This window comes from Falco naumanni, chromosome 9 (assembly GCF_017639655.2).
Source record: "Falco naumanni isolate bFalNau1 chromosome 9, bFalNau1.pat, whole genome shotgun sequence".
Classification (NCBI taxonomy): Eukaryota; Metazoa; Chordata; class Aves; order Falconiformes; family Falconidae; genus Falco; species Falco naumanni.
Genome location: NC_054062.1, coordinates 1,282,876 through 1,303,909, shown reverse-complemented (window position 1 = coordinate 1,303,909; position 21,034 = coordinate 1,282,876). Strand labels below are relative to the sequence as shown.

At 45.3% G+C, this 21,034-nt stretch overlaps 1 protein-coding gene across 5 annotated transcripts in view; it reads left to right on the top strand.

The window, feature by feature from the left end:
* FAM102A (family with sequence similarity 102 member A) overlaps positions 1-21,034 on the top strand; it is a 38,644-nt gene that overhangs the window by 8,828 nt on the left and 8,782 nt on the right. For all 5 annotated transcript variants that reach the window (XM_040606335.1, XM_040606333.1, XM_040606330.1 and 2 more), the window contains exons 3-7: positions 12,810-12,930; positions 13,259-13,288; positions 16,930-17,046; positions 17,554-17,600; positions 20,292-20,449. In XM_040606335.1, the coding sequence (XP_040462269.1) occupies positions 12,810-12,930; positions 13,259-13,288; positions 16,930-17,046; positions 17,554-17,600; positions 20,292-20,449 (473 nt within the window). The remainder of the gene's footprint in view (positions 1-12,809; positions 12,931-13,258; positions 13,289-16,929; positions 17,047-17,553; positions 17,601-20,291; positions 20,450-21,034) is intronic.

Here is a 21,034-nt window from a genome sequence, read left to right as displayed (position 1 = left end):
CTGTGGGCTGCCAGCTTTGTGCTGGGCTTGCAGCCTGCTCTGAAACTGGTCAGGAATTATTTTGTAGCTTATTATGTAATAAAACATAAGCCTTTAGGAGTGCCCTGGACCAACATTTGGATCCGCTTGTTTCTTCTGTAATGGCCTGTGACCTTGTTTCAGTAATCCATGCTGTAAAGGTGATTATTTCAGGTGTTACTTCAGGTGGCTGGATGTGTTACCCCATCCCAGTACCAACTGCTTACGCTGCATGATGAGAGGCCTTTTTTTTTTTCTTGCAGTTTATTCATACTATGCCAAGTGCACTTGCTGGGAGACACGATACACATCGCTATTGTAACTCCATACTTGGCATTGTGATGTCTGTCGTATCGTACGGTGGTACTCAGCATCTCAGTTTAGTCCCTGGGTTTGAAAGGCGCTTCCCACTAGACAAACGGTTGTGGCTGTGTTCACTGGATGAACAGCCGCCTTGTTTGGTGTATTTTTAATCTGATGAGCAAGAAAGGGAATTGTTCTGCGTGATTCAAAATTGCTGATCTTCATGGATGTCATTTTCACGTGCTTCTCGTGGGTCTCCTGTGTAGTTCAATTGATAAGGCTGATGAGGAAAAGATTGAGGAAATAAGACGGGGTTATGGGGATGAGGAAGAAAATTAAGAGGAAGCACATGGAAACTAGAGGATTGGGAGGAGGCAAGTGAAGAGACAGGATGTTTGAGATAAGCAATAGCATATACAGTCAGTATAATGGATGCTTTCCCTGCAGACAGTAAGTAGCTGAACTGGCAAGAGAGCAGGATTATGCCTTTCCTTTGGCTGAATTTATCACAACTCATTGGTGAGAGGAGGCCTCGAAGGAGGTCCCATGTTGTAGTAGGAGATGGGACTGGAGCTAAAAATACTTACACTGCTGCATGCTTTATTCTAAATAAGAAATGAACCCTGTCTGTTCAACCTGAAAGCACAGAGGGTGCTTACATGGGAGGGAGGAGGAGAGTATATGGATTCACTGTCCTGGAAGGGCTAGAAAGCTGCAGTGCTAATTAGCAAAGGAGCTTTACAGACCTACAGAGACCATCACCCCTGCACGTGGTTGGTAACTAGCCTGAAATGTGCTCTCTGAAATGAACAACTAAAGCTAGAAAAATTTCTTTTGGGATTGCCACTTCCTAGAGCTGCATGTTTGCCTCAGTGAGGCAGTGTACCAAATGTAGAAATTTAAGATCTTGTTCAGTGCCTTTCAGAAATTACCAAGCATTATGCTCCAGTCTGGCTTTGCAATGGAAAACCAAATCAAGGAACCCATAACAGGAAATCCCATGAAAGGGATGTGGCCTCGGGGTTTCATTGTGGGGTAGTCACATACCTCCATTTTGCGTCCAGAATAAAACTTCGTATGAAATGACTGTGGCAAGATGTTTCACTAATGGATATTGGGTTAATGATCAACAGACTCCCTCAGCCAGCTGCCATATGAAAGACCGGTCAGCACATGCCTACCTGTGCTCCTGCCTGCTGCCAGAGTTTCCATTCCTCCTGAAATGCAAGTTGTGAGTGTGAGGAGTACAAAACAGAGAGCCCAGAGCGAACCCTGCCAAAGGTTTCCAGTTGCCTTGTTCTCTATCTGGTCACTTTTGTTTCCAGTTCTTAAGGGGTAGTATCGCTCATCAAAATAAAAATGCAAATGGCCAGGAGAGGGGGAAGGAAAAGCTTGTCTGGAAAAACTCAGGCTTAGAAAATTACTTTTTTTCCCCAGCCTTGTATCAGACTTTCAGGCTTTATCCACCCTTGAAACAACAAAGGTGAGGTTGGGTGGGGTTTTCAGTGGATTTTTGCTCGGATGTGTAGAGGCTGGGAAGAGGGTTGCCAGCTTGGTTGTGTTTTTCACTGTGCTTTTTCTGTTTCTCTTGCTAGTCCCTGTTCTTCCCATTATCACCTAGACTGTGCCTGCATGTCACAGAATATGAGGGAGGAATCTAGGATATCTGTAATTCAGCTATGTTTCCAGATCTTTTAATGCTCCATTGCCTGGAACGGAACAATAGCATTCATGCTTTGACGTAGGTTTGCTGTACCAGGTCAGCCCCAGCTAGTGCGGTGTCCTGTTTCCAGTCTAAGCAATAAAGGCTGTTCAGAGGTAGTCCACTTGCCTCTGTTACAGATTATGCAGTAAGCCCTCTGCAGAAAAGCTGTTTCCTGGCTTCTATCAGCAGCCTGTTACGTTTTATCTCATACTTAGGTAACACAAAGCAATTGCATCTGTATAAATGTTGAATTCCTTTCAAGTGCAGTGCAGCTCATCTTTATGCCTTCAGTAGCCTGCAGTGCTCCTTGCACAAGGAAAGCCATGTTATGGAGAAGCATTTTTTCTAAAACTGCTTCTTACATTTGCTGCCTTTCTTCTTTGTTGAATACCCTTTTCCTGCTGTACAGGGAGTGGCTGATCGCACTCTGGCCACTGTTCTTTTTAAGGTCTGTTTCTGATGTAGGTTTATAGCAGTGGGTTTTCCTGCTTTCTGTGCAAGTACCCCTGTTCTTCAAAACTAATCTGCATGTTGTCTTCCCCCTAGAAGTGAGGCATATGCATCTCCAATGCCATTTGCTCTCAGTAGGGGAGACTGAAGGAAATGTGTCTGAGTACAGCTTGTAGTGACAGCCACAGAGAAGGTAAAAACTCTCAGTTCCTCAGAAGCCCGCTCCTGGCAGCGGAGCAGTGGGAGCCTATGCTAACATCTCCCAGGGGCTTAACCAGCACCAACTGCTATTGCAAAATGCAGAGCTCTCCCGTGTTCTGCTTTTAATCAAGATGTAATTTATGAAATTACCTTTCTCTGATTGGGACAAGCTGCACTGTGAGATACTAGTCTGTCTTAGAGAATTCTGTTTGTCTGGAGCTTGCTCCAGAGGAGCAAAAGCAGCTCTTACTGCTCTGTCTCTCCCTTCTTGCTGGCTCTGGCATAACACTGGCTCTGACATGCTCCGGAGTTGGGGCAGAAAGGAAGGGAGAGTTGGGACAGGCAGGGTCTAGAAATCCCAGCCCGTCACCACCAGCACGGTGATGAGTCAGGGGGAAGCAGGCTTTACTCGGCAGCCTCTTCTAATTTGCAAACCTCTTCTGCTGAGTAGCCTTTTTCCTGATAAACCCTAACAGCGATAGATATTAATGGAGGGGACAGAGATTCAGGGAGAATATGTTTGTACCTTGTCCTTAAAACCAGTGACCTGGTTTGTATGGCTGAATGGTGCCTTAATAAAGGAACCATCATAAAGCACCTGTATTCATTGTGGAATGAAAAAGCTGCTGTTAATATATAAAGGGCTTTCTCCTGGACTATTGTATTGGTTTTGACTAAATGTATACCATATAGAAGTGACTCATAGGGGAACACGTCTGAGCACGGTAGGGTGTTACCTCTTGGGTAACTAAACCTACTTTTAGTACCAGGATTGACTTCAGGCAGCTTATTTACTGAAGGGCTCTTCAGCGTGCTCAAGCCAAATTGCAATGATGTTACATCACACAGTATTAATGAAATTATTCCAGAAATTAACTTGGCCTCATGTGCCAAGTTAATTTGCACTATAAAGACTTCTCTGGTACGCCTATATTAGCAAACTTTCCTGCTTGAAACGGGGTTGGTATTGGCAAAAAAATGTCACTTAACTATTCTGGCATCAGTATGCCTTCACATGTCATAAATCTGCCTTAGAGGCAAAAAGATTTGTCTCTGTGTACATCGCTTGCGTTAGGGATGTTGTTCCTAGTCTTGTGTTGATTCCCTTCAGGGTTTTCGTTTTCCAGATGTACTATACCAGCAAAGTGCTGGAGTACTGAGTTGACCCATGTCTTGATTTTTCTCATCTTGGGGGTTGGGGTGGGGTGGGGCACGCGTAGATTTTTGCCGTGTCTTGTACCCTGTGTTGTAGGGACATTATCAGGGTTTTCCCTGATAAGAGTTCACGTTGCGGTCCGTCTTCACTAGGGGTTTAAACTTAGTCAGCAAAAGGCAAATCTGGAATCTCTCAGAATGACAGCTGATGCTTATGGGATAAAGAAAGTTTATAAATATATCAGCAATGGATAATTGGTGAATCTTCATTTTTACATCTACGGTTTGCCGTTAGTTAAAAGGTTTTCTAAGCTACAGTGTGATACAGAAACATGTATTGCCTGAAATATGGTGGGTAAATATACCTTAACCTTGTAAGTGTCTGTATGGAACAAACCTCGGAGTTTTTCTGAAGCATTTGGGACCTTCTAAAGCCTTAGTTCCTCTGTCTGCTAGAACCACAGGGGAAGTCTGAATTGTGATTCCTCTAAAGGGCAAATGGGCCCTGGGGGAGTCAGGATTTCCTCCCCTGCCCCCCTTTTAACTTTTGTGGATTTTACTGTGCAATTGTCTTGGTAATGAGCCTGAACCCCCCCTGCTTCTGTGCCCTTCACCCCCCAGTAACATGGAGGTCTCTCAGCTCGGGTTTGCTCATCCTCTGTATCTCCAGCTGACCAGGCTGGAGGATTCAGGAGCCCTTCTTAGTTAAGTTGTCCCCATGCCTGTTTTATGCATAGAGTACATATGATTGCTTAGCAGTCACAGTTGTAGAAAATCAGATCTGAAAGGTATTTATGCCCAGAGTTAGAAAAGTTCTTCACAGTGTGCTGGGAGTGAACTGCAAGGTAGCCTGGTCCTCTGCAGCATGGAGCAACCACGGGAGGAAGAGGAACAACACATCTGAGACAGGCTGGAGAATGCAGCACCAGTGTCCAGCAATCTGAGTGTAGTGGCTGGTGGCTGACCTGGGCAGACTCAAGTGAAACCCACACTGCAGACCTCTTCTTGTTTCTTCTGTAACTGAAGTCCACGTGGATTTGCGTATGAGAGGAAAGCACTTCTGGTGGGCTTGGCAGCCTGGCGCATGGTTCGCTCTTGGCTAATCCAGCTCCAACGTAGTCTATCAGAACAATAGAAGTAGGAGTTGGTGTGGTGACTCAGTGCGTGATCAGAGCTCAAAAAAAGCAAATGCGTCTTTCAGCGTTCAATACACACGTTATTACCGACTTCTGTTTAAGTAACTGAGTCATCTATTCTGTTATTCCTTTCTTTACACTTAAGAGTTTGGTGGTTCTTTGCTTGGTTTTGCTCCTGGCACATGTCCCTGGCCTCTAACCAGAAAGAGCTTGTGCTCTGTAGATGTGGCAAGAAGTCCTTGGATATGTGCTGCTTTGGGTTGGTCTGTCTTCAGCACAGCGTGTAACAGTAGATGTATTGCACAGCATTTAGTGTTACAGTCCCTTCTTGTCCTTGTTTTCCTGATGTCCAGCTTTTCTTCTCTGCTTCAAGATGACAGAATGTAAATTCTAAATACCTCAAAGCAGACTGGCTCTGCTGGGCATGTCCTGTCTGTGAAGTGCCATGTACACACGTTCCTTGCTGCTCCGCAGCCGAGTCTGTTAGAATTATTTCCCCTTGCCTTCTCCTTGCTCCACCCTTGCTTACCCTTCCAAAACTCATCTGACTTGTTCTATAGCTTAAGTTTTAAAGGGTCATTATTCTGTGACTTTCTTTCTCCATTTGGCACAATTTTTATTGCATTATGCAACGTCTGCTGTAGCACTCAGTCACCAGCTGCATGCTATTTTTTAATAACTTACATTGTTTCTCATAGTATTTTTGACATAGTTAATGTTAGGAGAAGCTTAAAGGTTTTCAGATTTAGACAGAAGGCATGGCTGGAAATATTTTTTTCTAAAATAACCAGCAATGCTAGGTTTTAGAAGCCCTGGAGGTACTGGAGGGTGTGGCTACCCAGTGCAGTGATCTGGAGGACATGAGATGGACTGTGCTGGAAAGCTCTTGCTTTCTGCATGAGGTGCAGGATTTCATGTCTGTCACTTATAAAAGACACATGTCTGGATGCATGTGACTGGAGTCCAGACATAACTGAATTACTGCATTTCAAAGAAGCTGCTAATACACAACTAGGAATGCTGATGCTGGAGGGTTTTCCACTGGTGATTGACTGACTGCCACCCCCCTTCTCCAGTAGGTGTTGTCACTCCCTGGCTTGTACTGGTGGACGTTTATCAAGATTGATCACTGCCTTGGAGGGAACTGTAATATGCAGTTCAAAAGCTGTGCTTCTATGGAAATAGGCTTCTTCTGGAAATAAAGTTAAAGCCATAAAAAGTCAATCACTTGCCTGCTAGATAGCAGCTTATTCCTAAGGAGGATTTCTAAATCGTTCCTTGTATCCTGTTTTTATTTTGTGCTTGCCCCATTGTTTTTGCTCCAGTTCTTTCCTCGCCTGCCTTTCACATACTTGGTACTGTCATCATTGCCCCCTGTCCCCCAGTGAAATGGTCTTGACCGTTCCTTGCCCTGGTTTCTCAGCTGAGGCTGAAGTTTCTTCCATTAGCTTTTTTTCTTTCCTGTGTAGCTGCTGTTAATACTTTTTCCTGTATTTGTCTGTTCTCCAGTCAAATAGGGATTATGTAGGCTGTGCTGTTAACTGTGTAAGTGGAATCTAGTTTCCTGAGCTGACTTTCCCCTGCTCTTCCTTCCCTGTTCACTCTTCCCGCTCCTCCGCAGCTGCCAGCAAACAGCAGGAGTGGATGTATGTTCCATCTCTGGGTGTGCGGCAGAACTGAGCAAGCATGATGAAGCCCTCCAGAAGTGTTGGAGCCTGCCTTGTTCCCCCTAAAAATGCTGGGTTGTGTAAATGAATGCTTCATTCTAAAGGCATTGGTGTTCAAATTTGGCTTTCAAGAGCCCCTACGTATCTCCCCTCTGGTGTGAATGAAGAGCTACATTAATAGGTGGAAGCTGATGCCAAGAGTGAGCTGTGGGTAGGCATCCTTCTCCACCATGGGCCACTGGAATGGGTTTGCTGGGAATTTAGAGGTTAATTTTGTGAGTAGGTGGTAGATGTGATGACCTTACTGCTGAACCCTTGTTTAAAACACTTGCAGTGAAACATCCAAATAAGACTTGTTTCAGATGACAAAGGCTTGCTTAGTTCTCTTAGTAACACAGTCTGCATCATCTGTCTCTGAGCCATTTTTCCATCATAACTGCTAATGTCTACTGCACAACAACCAGCACTTGTCAGCTGGAGAATACGGGGTTGTTTGCAGTGGGGGAGATGTCCAGCTCTTTGGGCTGGCAGTTGTTCTGGTCAGTGATGTAAGCCCAGTCAAAACAGAGTAACTTTATTGTTGAAAACTACTTGCAGCCCTTTCTGTTCTGCTCAGGGAAGGCAAAACCCCTCCGTGCAAGTAACCTGCCATGAAGCACTTGTACACCTCCAGGTTAAACTGCCTTGGATTTCCATGCTTTGTGTATCCAGCTGGCTTTTAGGATCCTGTATGGATTCCCCTGAGGCATACGGTGTGTCTTCTCTCATTCTTGGGATGCATTTTCACTGAGCTTCCCAGCACCTATTGCTGCATCATGTTTGCTTCTGCTTTCTACCTGTTTGGCCTGCATGAGCTTGACAAGATGCCAAAAGATGGCAGCCCTAAGCTTTTACTAATGTGATACATTCCCACGCTGCTGTTTGGTGTACTGTCTGCCAGTGGTGCATCTTGTTCACTGTTTATTTCTCTCCCTTTCCTTGCCAGGCATCTGAATTGCAAAGCCTCAGAGCTGCAGTTTTTGTTAATATATGTGCTGCAGGGAAGTGCCCTGTCCTCAGTTCATTATTTGAGAATGCCTGCAGGTTCTGGATCATATATCTAAACCAGCTAATGGTTAAATGAAGGCTCACTTTCTATTATATATATGTGTTCATCCACCTTTGTATTTTCTATGCTTTACAGGCAGTGATTAGGCCCTCTGCCTGTAGCAGGACCCGCTCTGTTAGTAGGATGGTATAAATTCTGGTGTGCTGTGAATGCTGATTACTGACCTGGGTATCTTAAACCTCGTTCAAAGCTGACTCTTTCAGGGACTCTGCCTTGCCCTTACCCCAAAGATCTTTCCTACAGCTTTGCACTAGATAACCTGGTTAAAATAGTAACTGTCTTCTCTGGAGCATAATGCAGGATTGTTCCAGACTTTGCCAAGCTAAGAAAGTGTCAGTGATCCTGCTCTAATTCGGCCTTCAGAAGTGCTGGGGAATAGATGAGGCTGTCTTAATGGTGGGTTCTCTGCAGCTGAAAGCAGAGCTGTGTAAAGAAATGCTGTTAGAAAATGCCCTTCGGGTACAATCTGCTGAGATAAGTTGATTCCCCTCCATGACTGAGGGGATTATACCCGCATTGCTGTGGTTGTGTTACCTTCCTCCTCAAAAGACCCACCACTGGCATGTGTCAGGGCCCCATGAAGGGCTGCTTTTCAATCTGTCACACTTCGATGCATCTGAGCTGGGAGTTAGCTTGCTGGCCTCTTTAAAATGGTGTTATCTTTTTTGTGCCTTATCAGATCGAGATGCTGCTTCCTGCAGAGGTGAACCAGCACAGAGGATGCGGAGTACTGTCTGCTGCGATGGGGCGGGCAGGAGGATTAGTTCTGCTTGAAGGGTCTGACACAGATCCACAGCTCAGAGAGGGGGGGCAGTAGGCATGTGGATTGAGCGTCAGAAATGGGAAGGCTTGCCCTCCCCCTTTGTGTAGATGAGGAGGAGGAAATCTGAATAAGAAGCTCTTTGTGAGTGCTTATCTATATACTGTCTCATTTAGCCTGAGGTTTTCCCACATCTGCTCCCGTGCATGAAATATCAGTGAGACACGTTACTCTGCTGTGATGTTTGGCATTAAAACGCTATCTTTTGTTGTTGCCGTCCTGTAAGCCTGTGGCCTTTCATGATGTTTCGTACTTTTAACTGTCTCATGTGTGACTACTGCCATAAAGTAAGGAGTGAAACATCTGCTTTTCTAAATGTTTCAGCAAGGCCAAACTGTTTCAGTGGGTTGTGTGTTTGAAGCATGATACCCAGTTGGGCACAACTCAGCTTTGAGTCTGTAAATAGAATGTTTAATCTCTGTTCTGGTGTTTCATTAGCTAGGTTTTCATGTGGGAGAGAGGCCCACAGTAGCCCAAGATAGCATGGGTTGTATACGTGGCCTTTTTCTAGAAGTGTTTGCTTTAGCTAACTTGTATTCATAGTGAGCTTTATGGCTTCCTGCAACAGTGCTGCTCTGTTCATGGCACTAAAATCACAGTTGGTAAACATCTCTTCTCTAAAATCTGTTCATTGTGTGTTCCTCTGCGTGTCCCCCGAGCTGCAGTAAGGCTTGTGTGAGCTCTGAACCTAAAGAGGCCTTGGTGGCTTCACCAAACACACTGCTACTTCTGTAAAAGTAGGTAAATGGGTGGGTCATTGCTGTGCATCGTTCTCATTACTTGGATTCATACTATGCTATGGTGAAACATCTAATTGCTCTTCTGGTAAATCTTGTCTTGAGGGGGGTAGGATGGTGGCTGGGGGATACAGTAAACTGTACCTTCTGGCCGGTTGAGGAGCTGGAGGTAGATGAGCAGCTTCGGGGTTGGAAGACCCTGAGAGGCTCTTTCTGGATCTCCAGTTTTCACAAAAGCTGTCACAGGGTTGCATCAGTTTATCCTGAGGAAGTATATTTAGGTCTGGAAGAGTAATTACACAGCTTTGAATAAGTCTTGAGTCAAAAGAGGGCAAAGCTTAGCTTGGCAGGGATTCAACCTTCTGGGAGTCAGTCTTTTTGCAAAAAATGGTACAGACAGCTTTTTTAAAATAAAGCTTCTGAAGACCCGTTGAATTGGCACCTAGTACCAGGCATTGGTCTGATCTATTTCTGGCTCTCCAAATACAGAGTAAAACTTAAAATTAGACACTTCTGATTTTAAGCTGTTAGTTTCTGCTTTGCTTTTAGGTGCCTTGTGATTAGGATGGAAGGAAACGCCTTCTCAATGCAGCCCTCACCATGCTTCTTGTGTGTTCTTGGTTTCTGTGTGATGGTTCCTAATTGTACATCAGAGGATATTCTAGGACTAAATACAAAACTGCTCCTCATCTGAGTCTGCTGTTTTTCCCTATTTTAGTGTTCTCTAATTACCAGCCTAACGATAGCTTGATGGGAGGTGGATAGACAAAGCCCATCGCTTCCCCACATACCATCTTTTGGAAATGTGGAACTAATTTTTCAAAGTTTAGTTTGAAACAATAGTGCTGTCACTTGCTTGTCTAATGATACAGCCCCATCCCCCACCATTAAAAGCCACTCTTTAAAAAAGAAAGTTGAAAGTCATTGAATGATTGTGAAACTTGTGACTGGTAAGCAGCTCTGCATTTTATCTTGTAAACTCCTTTCCACCCTGTGTAGAGTATCCCAAAGACATAAAAAGCCCCAAGCGACATATGCACCTGCAGCTCGGGTTCATGTTTGCGGTGCTGTGTGTAACTTAACCCCCCCAAATCCTTTTCCTAATCCCTTGCACCGTATGGTATCTACAGCAGTTTTGGAAAGCCAACATACATCCTTAATAAGAAGCAGAATGTCTGTTAGCAGAGCTTATGCTAACAGCAAATTAGCTATGAAGGAGCTCTTTATTACCAATCAGTACTTTTTGCCATGTTTTGAAGTAATTAGCCTTCATTGGACTTAGCAGCATGCAGCAGATGCTTAATCATAGCCGCATTGTGATAAAGTGAGAACTCATGAGTAAGGAAACTCGCATGCAAGGGCAGTTTTTGTCAGTCCTACTGACGAAGCAGCTGTGGGGAGCTAGGCACATGCGATGGGTGTTCAAGAGCTGGAGCTCAGTCACTTAAATATTCACTTGTGACAGGAATTAGAGCTCTGAGCAGAGTTTGTGAAGAAGGTTTGCAGCAATGTGCTGTTGAACCTGTCCGATTTGAAGATCGTTCACTTCTAGCTGCCTTCCAGGATTCAGCTTGAAGCTCTGGTGGTGTTAGCAGAATTAGCATTAGCCTTGCTCTCTAGAAAACAGCAGTTTCTTTTTAAAAATAACTAGTGCTGCTAAAATATCTGGTGTTTTCTGCATCCCATGCACCTTCCTTGTGTTTCTGAAGCACATGTGTTCGCAAGTGTTTTCCTATTCTGTTGAATTACATCTGTACCTGAGTTTTCCTTCCTTTAGGTCATTTGAGATACCTACTATTAAGTCGGGTTTAAGGCACCTCACATCTGAAATTTAACTTGCCTAATTTGGCTGGCTCAGTGAATATTTTATTATAGGCAAAGCCTTTTTAATCCCCCTGGGAGTGTTTCTTCTCCTGTCTGAAGGAGCTGGGGTGAGCAATGTGGAGCGATGAGAACCAGATCTCATATTGAATTAATCCCAGATTCAAAGGTATTTTCGGCACTTCGATGTCTCACTTTTCAATGATTTCAATAGCTAGCCTTCGTTCTATCTGGAAGGAGTTTAAGTTCACTGCCTTGAAGGAATTACTGCCTTCTGCTTTCTCATGTTTTAAACAGGGATGATCAGACCTTATTTGCATTACAGAGGGTTACAGGTTTCAGTTATTTGTCAGCTACTCCTCTTCTGTTCTCCGGTTGCCTTGGCCAGCCCATTTGGGTCCCACACAATAGCTGAGGACTAGTGGGGACCCCTTGGGTCAAGATCCAGTCCCTGCTGTCTGTCCTGTTGGGCTCACCTCAAGGCTGCAACAGGGCTCTTCCTAAGAGGAAAGTTGAGGCAGTACCAAGACTGATCTTTGTCCCCTTTGCCACCGATCTCTTTGGCCTGTGTGGTGCCTGGGTCAGATGGTGGGAAACCTCCCTTTCCCTCGTAGAGCAAACATTTTATCAGGTGCCCTTGCCCCTTTGTCCTGTGCTAAGAGAAGAGATAAGAGCAAGATGCAAACTTGCTAGCTCACAGCTGTCAAAAGTGCCTTCCCTTCCCTCCCCCCGGCCTCATTACTTTGAGAACTTAATTGGCTGAGGCCCAAGCTCTGAGCCATAAACGGATCAGGTCCTGCACAGGCTCAGCGGGGAACCACAGCCCATGGAAGGACCCACACACCTTTTCCAGGTGCCTTTGAACCGGCCTCCTTTGAAGGGTGCAATCCAGCTTCCCCTGAGGGCTCTGCAGAAACCAAAGCTATACCCAAAGCAATTCCTGTGCTCAGGAAGGCCACTTCTCTTCCTCCTGCAGGCTCAGGCTGCGCTGGAGCCGTGTGCTTCTCCACTCGCCCTGGAGATCAGGGTAGGCCGCTCAGAAGCTATGCGAGGGAAGCCACCTCCTCCCTGGCTGAGACTGCTTCGTGGTCTGAAACCCCCATGTGGTTGGAAGCACAGCATTTGCATGGTGTGGTCCTGTCTGTGTGCACTCAGGAGCAATTCCACATGCACTTTTGTCCTCTTTTGAGCTGGCCATCCTCACTGGCTTAGTCCCAGCATAAGTGGCAGGATAACTGCCTGGGAAGGACAAGCCGTCCAGGACACAAAGCACAGAGGCTGTACAAAACAGGCACCTTGTAGTAGGAAGATAAGCTTGAGAACCTTCAGCCCAGTTCAGTTATGGAAGTTCGCTCTGTCCAGGCCGGACGATGAATGAGCTAAACCGGCTAAGCAGGAAATGTCAGAGACTTGTGAGAATTTTAAAGGCAAATTCTGTTGATGACGTGATTAGTCTTCCCTGTAACCTAGTTGGATTTTACCTGTATTGACTAGTGACAAGCTTGATGCTAACATAACCCCTTTGTGTGGTGCAGTTTCAGGTTTGTGGACCAAGCTGTATTGTAGAGGATATTTACAGTCCAAGTTGCCAGTCAACACAAAAGATACTTAATAGTCAGGATTGATTTGGCTTTGTACCTTTATTTGACAATGTATTTTTTAATATTTTTTTTTTTACATTCTCATAGAGAGGAAGTTCAGGAAAACTGTGTCCGCTGGAAAAAGAAATTCACCTTTGTGTGTAAAATGAGTGCCAACCCAGCCACAGGACTCCTGGACCCCTGCATTTGCCGAGTATCTGTCCGTAAGGTGAGCATCTAGCTTCTGCTTCTGTCAGGTAGTAGTACCACCACCGCACTGGTGTTGGTTACTGGTTGCTTTTTGGCAGCAAGAAGAATTGCACGGACAGTGATGGGAAAGAAAGATTGATTGGGTCAGAATGTGACTTGAATGGAGCCTCTCTCTCCATCAAGGGTGCTTGATGGAGGGTGGGAGCAACCAGGGTGGTGGTAATCCTTGGGAGACAGAGGTTTGTGAAATCCTGAGAGAAAATTCCAGGACTGAGTAACGATTCTCCCCCAGTTTCCCCAGCATGTATAATAGCAGCTTTTCCTGTTTGTTTTGTCTCCCTTTATAGGAGCTGAAAGGCGGAAAAACCTACTCAAAGGTAAGAGCACAGAAAGGGCAAATGTGGCAGAGCGATGATGGTCTTGTCTTCTGTTAGTGCTTTACAACCATTAGAAACCAGTGGCTGCTGTATGAAGCAATCTGGAGAGATGGTCATTAGTTATTACTTTAAACCTGAGTTAAGTGATTTCCTGAAAAAAATGGACTTGCTGGGACAGGATCCAGATAGCATTGGATGTGGATTTGAGAAAGGGGGTTGGGAAGATGATCTGCATGTCCTCAAACTTTGGGGAAGTTCTGAGTCAGATGTGAACTCTGGCTTCTGGCAGTGTCTTGCTAATAAAGAAACACAGACTCCAGATCTGTTCTTCCAGAACGCAGCAGCCAGCTGTGGCTGGGGTAGGCACCTCGCTGCCTCATGAGTACAGGCAGAAACCTACCACAGAAATCACTGCCTTCCAAAGCACAGGAGGCACTGAGGCACAACCCAAAGGGATCAGCAGGGATGTTAGTTTTGGTTTGTTCCCCCCTGTTTTCTTGCCTGTGCTGTGAGAGAGACAATGGGCCACCCCCTTCTCCTTGTGCTGGATTAAGAGACAATGTTGGCTTAGAAGTTGAGCTTGCGCAGAGCCCAAAACCATGTTTGTTTGAAAATGAGTCACTGCTGCTAGTTTCTAATAAACAGATGTTCACGTCACGCACAACCATGTAAGAACTTCTTCTAATCAATATCCTTCCTGAGACCATGGAGGCAACTGGCTTTGAAGGGTGAGCTGCACTCACTCCTATGTACTGCTGTGCTGTGGGATAGAGAGCAGTTGTTGCTGCCTGTGCTGTTCCTTTTTTGTTGCTAATTAGGACATGGTCTCTGGGGCCATCAGTTTCTCTTTCACTAAATTCACACTGCAGGGGGAGGTTATTCCTCCATTCTGCAGAGCTGCCTGTCCAGGGAGAGCAGCATAGCTGGAGGAAGAGACGTGCCTCTGACACAAAGTAAATACATCAGCTTGTTCTTCCTGCAGTGTCCATCCTCAAGCTTCCCACAGTATTTGGAAATGCAGAATTAAAATAAGCCTGAGGGTACATCTCCATGGTAGAGTTATCTTGGGTTCTTATTCAGGCCATGTTCTAACCTACTTCCTTCTTACTCAGTCTCCAGTTGCATTTAATGGCATTTTGAAAGAGACCTAGTTGCTCCAGCCCAGAACTGGAGACCAAATCTCAAGTACCTGTCATCTCTTGGGCTGATACCTTGCTTGGTTTCCTGTAAAGAAGACAGACACATTCTAGAATTCAGCAGAAGATGACCTGAGCATTTTGGCAGCTCAGAAACGAGGGATGTCACACCAGACAGGCTGATTAAGCCTTGCAGTCTTGCCCTGTGGACCAGGCTTGTTCCAGGCAGGTCCTTGTGGCAGAACTGACTGACTTGAGATTCCTAATGTTTCTACCAGAAATCTGTGGTATATGTCTATGCAATTATTTTCCCATTCTATACAATGAGTCCTCACCTTTTTAAGCTGAAAACTTCTCCAATCATAGCAACAGATGTAGAAGAAAATGCAGCTTGGGAATGCCTTCTTTACCTGGTCCCCCATCAGCAGGGAGCGAGAATGATGGAGCTGTTTGTGCTCAGGACAGAGTTTCCATTGACTTGCGCACCTTTTGGTTTGACGTTAATGTCACTTCAGTGTCAGGGGTTATAGAGTGGAAGCCAACAGGAAGGACTGATAAAGCGGAAACTCTCTGAGCTGGAAGAAACACCATCAGCTGGCTGGAAAACTGAGGAAACTATTCTGAAAGGTTATATCTGAAAACATCCTTTTGTTAAGGGATCCTTCCTCTATATACTGGGAGTCTGCTTCCTGCGAAGAGCTTCTGACCTCAGCATGCCATGTGGGTCACGGGAGGGTTCTCCCACACTCTGTCCTCTGTCGATCTCCTCGGAGAAGTTAGTGCTGTGGTGGAGGAGGAGGGATCTGGGTCTGGGCCACTCCGGTGCCACGTTGTTCTGCTGGTGTGGTCATGCCATGTCTCCTCTGTTCTCCTGTTTTGTCACAGTGATGGATTGTAGCTCCCTCTGTGGCTTTCTCCTGTCCTGTGTATCTCTGAGAGATAAACATTTACTGGTTTTTTTTTCCTTATTGGTGAATATGAATATTCAGCAAGCAGCATAGCCCTTGGCTAGAAGAGATAGAGGAACATCTACAGCAAGGGCTGGAGAAACGCTTGCAATAAGAGAATTCTTAAGAAGGGAGGATAGAACGAGAAAAGTTAGGTGGGTGTTTTCCTTCCTTTTTTAGCTGAAGAAAGGTTCCTGCTGTATCCCACACTTTTGCTTTCCCTTGCCATCAGCTCTTGTTCCCCTTTGAGAATGGAATGGAGGAAGCAGATAGGCTAATCTTGCTGCGCTCTCCCCTGAATCATGTATCTTGTGCAGACTGTGGTTTAGAGTTTTGATTTGGAACAGTGGGAGCTGGGATTCAAGCAGCAGTGACTGTGGTTTGTGCTGTGACTCCCCATCAGCTTCTACAGTTGACAGAGGACCGCATTTCCTGAGGATGGTGCTACTGTTTGGGGCTCCCTGTTCAGTTGTATCATCCGGTTGTCATCACCGGGGCAGAGGAGTAAGTGTACTGTAGTGCACAGAGTAACAGCTAGGTCTGAGCTGCTGCTTCTCCACCTTCTCTCCCTGTTCTCCTGAGCTCTGTGTTGAAGTGACACAAACTTTCCACGCTTGGATGGTTTAGCCAAATATGGGGTGCAACATCTCTTCCTGATCAGATTAGATGAGACGTGACTGACTGCTGTGCTAAAGCTCTGCACAAAAGAAGCTGTAACTTTCTCTTTGAAACATTGTATTAATACACCAGGAATTAGAGCAGAAAAACAAAAGTACTCTTCATTGTGTTTGTCTTTAGAGGCATCAGTACCAGCTTTGAATTTGCCTGTAATCTTCAACTTTCTGTCACCTTCCCTATTTGCTAGCCCTTTGTTACAGAAGGTTTAGGGAGCTCACAACTAAATCTCTTCAAATATTTCTTTTCCCTTCTGCCTGTCAAACATACCACTTGCTAGTTAAGATTTAACGGTGTTGAGGAAACTGCTCCAGGAGTTCCCCAGCCCAGCAGCTGCATCAGTGCCGGTGAGGCACATGCACTGCTGCATGGCTCTGAACTTCCAGCATGCTGTGCTGAGAGTCTCAGTTTTGTTTTTCAGGACAGTGTCATTTTCCTCTGTAACAATATCCTTTCATCTCCTGGTTCACATGCTCCACTGCATTCTGGGATGGCCTGATACAAAGAGTGCCTTATTATGTTTGTGTATGTGCGATTCTGTTTTTTCCACATCGTTGACCTAGTGCCTTCCATGCCCTTGGTTATGCAACGGCTATGGGCTGGTTAACGCTGTCCTGGCCAGCACCACTACTGTACATCCTTCCTCCGTGTGGGTCTGGCTTCCTGGCAGCCTCAGAGTGTCTACCTGGCTTGGGATTAGGAATGTGACCCTGCCTGTCCTTGAGAGTAGGGGGTCTTCACACCACAAGACCCTGTACTGGCTCCTGTTTCTGCCCTTGATCACAGATGCGCTCTCTTCCTTTGGTCTGTGTGACACCACGTATCCCTTTGCTGAGTAATTTTTGTTCTCTCCCCTTCCCCTCCATTGTTTTCTTGGCTACAGTTGGGCTTTGCTGATCTAAATCTGGCAGAATTTGCAGGCTCCGGATCCACTGTCCGTTGCTGCTTGCTGGAAGGTTATGATACTAAGAACACCCGACAGGACAACTCCATCCTAAAGGTACGGCAACTAGCGCTGCCACAGTAGAAATCTTGCTGTTGAATTCAGAAAGATCACAGCCAAAGTGCAGTGCCAGGCCTGAGAGAAGGTCCTGTTATGTACAGAGACAGGATTTTGCTTTTATGCTGCTAGCCTGACTTGGGAAGCTTTCCATTATCAGAGTTGCCCTTTGATATCTTGGCATCCATTTGGCCAAGCAATGACCCTCGATAGCATTCTTTGTCATCAAAGAAACTATGAACAGGAGGAGGAGAAGAAAGTTCTAAGTGTGTTGTCAGGGTGGCCAGGCTGATGTTCTGCTGAGCCACTGCAGCTGGGAGTTAGGTACCGATGCCAGTGATTTGGGGCAGGGAGGGAAATACCTTGCTAAATCCCTGAAGCTGATTTCCTTTGGAAAGGAACTAGGTCTTGCTAATCTTTACACCTAGCCCTTGACCTCCTGGCTGTTGTGAAGCGAGGAGCTCGCTGCAGCGTGGCTAATGATGTGCCTTGTTCCCCCCTCTCCAGGTCACAATTGGAATGTCCCTGCTCTCGGGGGATCCCTGCTTCAAAACGTGAGTTTTTGGGCACTTGTCCCTGTTCTGGGGAGACCAGGGCACCTGATTCTTTCGCAGTTCTCTGCTGGAGACTGAAATTGTTGGGGAGGGGGAAAAGATGCCCTCGATATTGGGAAGTACAGGCGAAAGCTTGAAACTGGTGGTCTGGATCTTTGAACCAGCCAGAACAGCATAGCCAGCCAGTGCTGTTAATTGGTTTGTTCTCTGCTCTGGTTTTCCCAGCTTGATTATTGGGTGCGCACAGTTTTTTTCTGCTAGTGTCAGTTAAGTTTTGGAAAGGAATGGGTGTTGATGACAAACTTCATGCTTTATGTGAAGGGTAGAGTTTCTCATAGCTCTGGCGTTGGTTTCACTGACCTCCAAGAAGGGAAAGGTCAGTGAAGAAAACAGTCTTGAAAATGGACACACTTCAGCACATACCACACAGGATAACGATCTTGAGTTGAAACAGCAACAAAAATACTGCAAGGCTGAAACATTTTATTTCTCCCTTTTTTTTTTTTTTTCTACAGGGACGTAGGTTCACACTTTGTATTACTTAGCAAAGAAATTGCAGTGACGTAGTGCTTTTTTTTTTTTTTTTTAATGCATTTTGATAGGAAATAAGTACAGATAAGCTATGAAGCAGTTCTATTGCTTAAAGAATTGTTAGGGAATCCTAACAAATATACCAGCAACATCTGCCTTCATGCTGCAGTATAGCATTGCAAGACTCTGCAGTCCAAGCCAGCCTGCCGTAGGGTGCTGTAAGGTGTGTGACTGTACACAGCAGCACTGCTATGCGCTGATAGAAGTATTTTGTGTTGACTCCCAACAGTATGAGAGAAGAAAGCTTTGCCTTGAGGCTCTCTTGTACAGTGATACTCTTGGCTAAAAGGTCTAATTTTAGGAGCTAGCTTGAAATGTATAAGTTAGCCTGCTTTCTTGTTATAAAATGCTGCATAGTTTTTGGTAGGTTTCTTTTGTGAGTGGCTTTTCATAGTGCTACAGTGTTTTCTGAGACTTTCAAACCCTAAATGCAGTGTTATCAGATGCTGAAATAGTTCTGCTTGAGAAGGAAGTGTAATAAAGAAGTTTTGGATATCTCAAACCATAACTTTTTAACAGTTGCAGATGTTTTAAATCTAGGGTACTAGAATGTCTGGCAATAATATGTCTGAAAAAAAATACCATTGCTCCTTCACTATGGAGGCAAGTCCCACTGTTAGGGAACCTGAAAATCATAACTGAATTGGATATAAATATCCATTTAATGTAACTAGGGTCAGTCTGAAAGTCAGACCTCCTAATTTTCTTAGATGATTTTTGCGGTCATTCCCATTTTCTTCTTATATGTTGATGATTTGCAAATGTCTAAAAATGGAAGTTTTACATGTAGAATAGTCCTTGATCAGCGGAACTTCTGATAAATGGTGCTCATTAGAAGATTAGGCGGGAATTAAACTGTGCTGGGACATCACTTCCCTGCACTGACTTTCTGCAGCTCTCAGATGAACCTTCTGCTCCCAGGTGTCATAGAGTGGAGCTGAGCAGCCTGAGCGGGCAGACCCACAGGCTGCTCCAACAGCTGCTGCAGGAACAGTTTGCTCGATTAAAGCTGTAAAGGCCTTATTAACCTGTGAAGTGAAGTCCCCAAAGTACCCCTGTGCATATAAATCACTGATAACGTGATTAGGGAGGGATTTTTTCCAGGCAAAGGCATGCTGTGGGTTTCCTGAAACCTTTATAACTCTTTGGCTGCCCATGTAAAATATTCTCAGTCCTTTATTCTTTCTCCCAAAACACTGCACAGGTCCTCTCATGTAGCGTCTTCCCTCAGAGCTCCAAATGAGACAAATAAAAGTTTTTCTTTCTCCCTCCTCACTTAAAAAGCATAATATGATCCATTAGTTCCAGTTCAGACTTCAGGCTACAGGGAGGTTAAGGCTTCAACAGGAATATTCCCTTTGCCATGCTGCACATGCCATGGCTTCCACCCAAAAACACTTCTGGAGGAAGGGAGGGGGCTCCAGGCACTTGCAACTCTGCCCTGCAGTCAGCATTTACAAAGGGATGTTGAGAGCACGCAGAATAACCAGAAAAATAATTTTGACAGCTGGAAAAACACTTTAGTCTCACTGAAAAGGAGTTTAATTGTCAGTTAAAAAAACGGAAAGGTTATTTGATCATTGTAGAAGTACTCTCATAGGGAGATAGTGTTGCTGGGATAAAAGTTTTCTTTTTGACCTGAGTCAGAAAGGTGTGATGAAAGGGTGCTGGAACTGAAAGCTGGACAACAGCAAACTGGTTCCTGTTTGTGAAGCCAGCTGGCTACCAGACACGTGTTGGGGGAAAAGAATAGCTCCGGATGGTCTTCTGGAGGATAGTGCACGCTCTGAGCCTGTTGTCCTGTATAAAAGATTGAATGGTCCCTTTTTGCCTTAATTTACCTCGGAAGCTTGCTTTTTCTTGTAGTGCAGTCCAAGTGCAGTACGAGGTAGGGAAGAACCGAGTCTTGCATGTAGGAAAACAAAATCCAGCATCACGCTGTGCTGCTAGTCTTAGGGGGCTGCCAGCTTCCCCCTGCCACGAAGGGTAGGGGCAGGCAGGGGAATCCTCTTGACAGAGCAGAGTGGAAATTGCCAAAGCAGTGGGGTGATTCCTGGTCCTTGCCTGGCAATTTGTAACCTTCTTCACTTCTGATTACAGGCCTCCTTCCACTGCCAAATCCATCACCATACCGGGACAGGACTCTACCCTGCAGCTGACCTGTAAGGGCGAGGGAACCTCAAGCAGCAGCAGCAGCAGTTCAGCCACAATTGGCTCTCTGCGTCAGACTAAGCCAAGAACTGCCATTCTCAGCTCGGGTATGAATGCCTGTCCTGGAGCCATGCAATGCTTGGCTGTGCCTGGACACTCTTGTTTTTCCCAGCAGTTGCAAGCACAGACACTCTTAATTTTTCATGTTTTCCGGCACCCATCCTCACCCCTCTGCTCATTAAGAAAACTTGAGAAAAACAAAACCATCTATTAAGTGTAACTGACGAGAGGAAGGATGAATCCTCGCCACATGCATATTTCTGGTAGTGGAGATAAAGCAATTTGTTCTTTTTGCTGGGGATTTAATAATTCATGCTTTGCACTCATCCCTGCTTTCCATTGTGTTCAATGACACTTAACAGTGTTCTCCACTCAGCTCTTCTGTTGCTCACTTATCTTCTAGAAAAGTTCCTCTGAAGGTTTTAGAGGTTGGTTTGAGGTCTGATGGCCTTGTTCCAGCTGCTGATGCAGAGTTCTTTGGCTTCTGTATGAGCCCGTTTTCAAGGGTACTGCATTTTCCCATAGCTTCTTTTTCCTTCCCAGCACATTCCAAATGTGCAGGCAGACACACTACACCAAAATAGCACTCTAGTCTCATCACCTCAGTGACTTAGCACACTGTACAAGTGCTC